The 4,931-nt window shown below is 38.1% G+C and overlaps 1 protein-coding gene across 1 annotated transcript; it reads right to left on the bottom strand.

Moving 5' to 3' along the window:
• Nucleotides 1-515: 515 nt before the first annotated feature.
• LOC7497551 (uncharacterized) lies at nucleotides 516-3,566 on the bottom strand. The gene is made up of 5 exons (XM_002303684.4): nucleotides 2,451-3,566; nucleotides 2,283-2,340; nucleotides 2,122-2,205; nucleotides 1,890-2,025; nucleotides 516-1,504 (listed from the first exon to the last, which is right to left on the bottom strand). The coding sequence occupies exons 1-5, from the start codon at nucleotides 3,112-3,114 to the stop codon at nucleotides 1,193-1,195; spliced, it is 1,254 nt and encodes a 417-aa protein (XP_002303720.2). The 5' UTR covers nucleotides 3,115-3,566; the 3' UTR covers nucleotides 516-1,192.
• Nucleotides 3,567-4,931: the final 1,365 nt, after the last annotated feature.

The raw sequence follows: 4,931 nt of genomic DNA, 5'->3' as shown, positions 1-4,931 counted from the left end.
CAATAAACTTATAGCTCAACTGACAATCATGTACTTGTAACCCCAAAAGCACTAGATTCGAGCTTTTCTTTTGAAAAAAAAGACGCATTCTCATGCTTGATCCCACCAAAAACCAAAAGGAGTTCATGAATGATCTCGCATTGAATAAAGGGGAATCCTGTATAGTAGTGCTAGCACAACAAGGGCAATTGGGTGGGAGGTAGGTCATCACAGCTAGCTAGATGTCCCTCAACCCAAGCTAGTGCCTTGGATTCCCCTCCAATATATGCCCACTTTACATGAAGTTAAAACCACGAATTAACTGTCATCAATCACCATACATATATTCCTGCTACTTTGCTGCGCAAAAGTATACGAAAAAAAGTAAACAGCTAAGAAGATGAGAGCTCGTGGAAGAGGAAGAGCATATGATTAACTTAGGAGTCATTCTATATAATATATCTTTATATATAATGAGCTGCTAATAGAGACACATGATAATAAATTTTGTAAGGCAAAAGTCACAGAACAGCAGCTAGCAAAAATTGCACTCAAACAGTACATTTAATCCATGATATTACATGAACTTGGTATCCCTTACAAGTTAGAATTAAAAACTGGCCAATACAAATGTATCTGGGCTAATTTGTTAGGAAATGAGGTGCAATGCCAACAAGTCATTACTTGGCTTGGAAGGATCAAAGTCTTGTATCTCCTGAGAATATAATCTTTATCCTCAGGAAAGCTGCAGATACAACAATTCATCCAATCCACACAGTATGTAGCCAAGGAGAGAATATTTTGGAGGTCTAGCCCAAGAGCTCTGCACTGATTACCCTCTCATGGCCAGTTTAAAGGAAGCTTGTAATGGAGAAGGGTGTGGTGGTCACAAAGGCATCGGGAGTTGAAACCGTGCATTTGTCATTGCCTGCCAACCTGCACATGCTATCGCGTGCCCATATGCCCCCACTTCCTATACTCCTTTAATTTTTCATTTCATCATTCCATTCTATCTTGGCTCCATCACTGAAAACTCCCACAGTGTCTCTCTACATAGCAAGCACTATATTACAACATTACAAAGCATCACCTAGTTTATATCTGTAGTAAGATACTCAAAATAATTAACTATATTTGCTTCTTAATTTATGGTCACACTAGATGCCACATAATATGTTAATCATGTTGTCTATGCCCCCCCACTTCTTACGCTTCACTTGCAAATTAACTTCTTCTGCGAAGGTGGGGCTACAGTACGAGGAAGTTGAGATGCCAAGGCTATGCACTGAAGGTGCCTTGGACAGGTGATCAAGTGGTCATTACTGAGTCCACCAGCCTGCATGAATGAATGGATGACAGTTGGACCAACAAATCTAAACCCTCTCTTCACCATGTCTTTGCTTATGGTTTCTGATTTTGAGGTCTTCACTGGGATCTTTTGGCATGATTTGTATTGGGTGGAGATAGGTTTGTGATTAACATATCCCCACAAGTACTCGTCAAAGGATCCAAATTCCCTTTTAACCTGAAAATAAATTAAAGTTTGATCAGGATAATTTAGACAGTAAAGTCCCTTAATCATGTCTATTGACATCGTAACATGGCAAGTACATGCTCAGTAACTAGGCCAAGTTAAGACAAATAATGATAACATGGCCAAGCACTTCCAATTACTGTGGTTGGGTCCGCATGGTAGTTTTTTAAATGATTTTTAAGGTCATTAATTAACTATTAAATCAGTTCCTTCCAAAGTTCTTTTCTAGAAGAAACTTAATTTTGCATTACTTTTATCAAACAGGAAACTCATTAGTGAAGTAAGATGTTAGATTCCACAGAAATTGGTAAGAAAAAAAGTGGTTGAAATGACTGTTGAGGAATATGAACAAGTGATGAAAGCTAAGCTGCATTACCTCCAGAATCCTATTAGAGTTGTCGACCACTCCTCGGACTTGGCTTATGTCTAAGCCATACTCAGCACTGATAGATGCTATTTTCTTTTCAGTGAATTTGGCGACAATTTCTGCATCAAACCCTGAAAAGGCTTCCCTGCAGTAGCGATTAATGTCCGAGAACCCGTTAATCACAATTTCTGTCAATCAATATTTCAATGCAACCATTTTTTTTCCGGTTTAAATCACACACCTGAATGCCTCTCTTTTCTTCAGGACTGAAGTCCACTCTGATCCAACTTGTGCACCTGTCAGTGCTAGCAATTCAAACAGCAACCTGCATATTAATAACATATTAGTTTCATGATTCATGAGTGCCATTATATACACTGCGTATGAGTAAAGAGAACTTACTTGTCATCATGGACAGGAACCCCCCATTCTTCATCATGGTAAGCAACATAGACAGGATCTGGTGAAACAAAAGTACGGATTGGACACTTCAGTTTCCTTTATTTTTCAGTGTATAGAAGGTTAAGTCAATCAAAATGAATTAATTAATGTGTGTGATTCTCTTGAAACCTGAATTAGGAGTGATAAAACTACATCTCTTTTCCTCCCGAGTGATGGTACTTGTAGCCGGAGAATTAGCAGGAACAATTTTCCCTTGATACTTAGCAGACTTGGTTCTTCCATAATGAGCAATTCGCATTTTTCTTTGTTCTTGCATAACAGCAACTTGTTCCCTCCTAGCAGCAGCTATGCTACCTGGAGCCTCAACTAACAAAGAGGAAGAGTATTTCATAGCGAAAGTGTCAACAGAATGTGGAACTCCTGCAGTGCTAGATTTCTTCGACTTCTTTACCGTACTAGTTGTCACTTTTGTTGTGCTACGTGGTGTCAAAACCTTTTCAGCACTAGTATTTAATCCACCAGGTTCATTTCCTCTCTTAACTGCTGGAGGTCTAGGTGATTTTAGCTTGGGAGAGATAGGAGGGGACAGTGCTGAAGGAAGCCTAGTTTTAGTACCTGCAGCATTACAAGCTGGTTGCATCAATGGTACAGGTGGTCCAGCTGGTTCCCGAGTAGGAGACTTTGGAGGTGAGTTCTTTTTAAGTGAATTGTGTCTTTCCAAGCTAGGAACTTGATTGGATTTTGGCTGAAGTACCGGACGGCCATTAATTTTAGCAATGGTAGTTGCAATATTACTGGTACTTTGGTTCAGCCTAGATTTAGAGGAACACATACTAGTGAGGATGTGTTTTGAATAGACAGAAAACAGAGATGAGCGAGTGATTTGGGTGAAAGAAATTATTGAGTGAGATGAGAGATAGGCAATGGAGAAGGTGAAGGGCTTGAGGGTTTGGGAAGGACGTGGGGTTTATAAACTGGAAAGTGGGGACAGAGAGGAGGGAGTAGTAACATGGGTGGGTCGGGGTCTGCCATACAACCCTCTTGTGAGGGGTGTTGCTTTTAGGGTAATGTGAGCTAGCACAAGGATGACAACGACTCCAGGGTCTAGATTAGAATTACTATTATTTCTCTCAAGAAAAGAGAGTGTATGGGGATGGTGGTGGTGCCACTGCCAGCCTTGTCATGGACCCTAAAATTGCCACTTTTTTTGTGCCTTTACTGCTAAATAGCCCATGATCTCTTCTCTAATCCCAAGTTAGAGTGAGGATCAAGGAGAGAATGACCAATCATTGCTCCCCCCGAGCTTGCTGGAATTCTCAAGGCCGTGGCAAGCACTTAAATAATAAAAAAGAAACGTGGTTTTGCTATGGTATTAGCTCAAGTTTAGTTGCCGAAGTGAATCAAATTAAAGTAACTAAAATCTTTCCGAGAATTTTTTTTTTGTTTCGGGTATTGCAGACCTTGTTGTCATGATCCTTGTTTAGAGCAGCTTGTCTTATTTTAATTGCTATCTTTCAAGATGGAAGTGTATTCATGTCAAATGGTCCCAGATCCCAACTGTGATTCAAATGGACCATCTTCATTGAACTTCGAGACTTCGGATCATACACCCTTGTGTGTCAACAACTTGCGGTCTCTAGTTGAAGCAAAACATGCTCAACTATCTCGGATACAGTATCTTTAATGGCATCATCGACATTTCCGCACACATTATTGCTAAAAAAACACGACTTCCGAGTTAGTTTTGCTTGATTTTCAATCAATAGTGTCATTGATATAAATGCAAGAAGGATGGATTAATGGAGGTGAAAAGTATTTTCTCCTCACGAGAGGAATATCTACTTCACTAGCCAAGAAAGCTGACACGTCGAACAATATTTGTCAAAATTGGCACCCTTTAACCATGTGATTTTAGGCTGTAGCCACGAAGTGAATCAAAGAACCACTAAAAAAAAAAAATCACTAAATTAAAATAAGTTTTTACAGCCCATTTTTGTTTGTTTGATACGATCCTCAAGCCAATAATTGCTCTCAATAAATTTATAATTATAACAAAAAGTATCTTCAAAAATTAATTTATACAAATTTCACAATGACTAATGCTAAATGATTTAAGCAAATCTATGAGTTTTTAAGGTTTTAAATTTAAATAGCAAATTCATATAAATAATAAAGAACAATGAGATAAAATTTCATATATAAACATCAATAAAAAACATAAATGAACAATAAGATAATCTCTAGTAAACCATTTAAATTTCAATTGAAATATAATTAGATCAACAAGATGAAGTATACCCGATACATCATATTTGGGATGCTAAAGGTGAAAGTGAAGGAAAAGATGTTGAGGTGGAAGGTTTAGGAGGAGGAGGAAAATATAGACCCACAACTCTACTTAATTGAGCCTAATACATTTTATTTTGTTATTTATGCACTCATTTTCTTCAATTCAACAACCACTTATTCCTGAACTTTATCTTATATAATCGGCATGTGGTGTGTTTAAAGTTAAAATAAAGTGGCCCTCTCTTAGTTCAGGCTGCTACCACAAGCAAATTATAAACTTGATTTTTATCAGGTCTATTACTTGTAATAATCTCCAACCACACATGAGAATCTTGAGGAGAATAGGTGGAATGTCTTGAT

Source organism: Populus trichocarpa, chromosome 3 (assembly GCF_000002775.5).
Source record: "Populus trichocarpa isolate Nisqually-1 chromosome 3, P.trichocarpa_v4.1, whole genome shotgun sequence".
Lineage (NCBI taxonomy): Eukaryota > Viridiplantae > Streptophyta > Magnoliopsida > Malpighiales > Salicaceae > Populus > Populus trichocarpa.
This window is presented reverse-complemented; position numbering and strand designations above follow the sequence as displayed.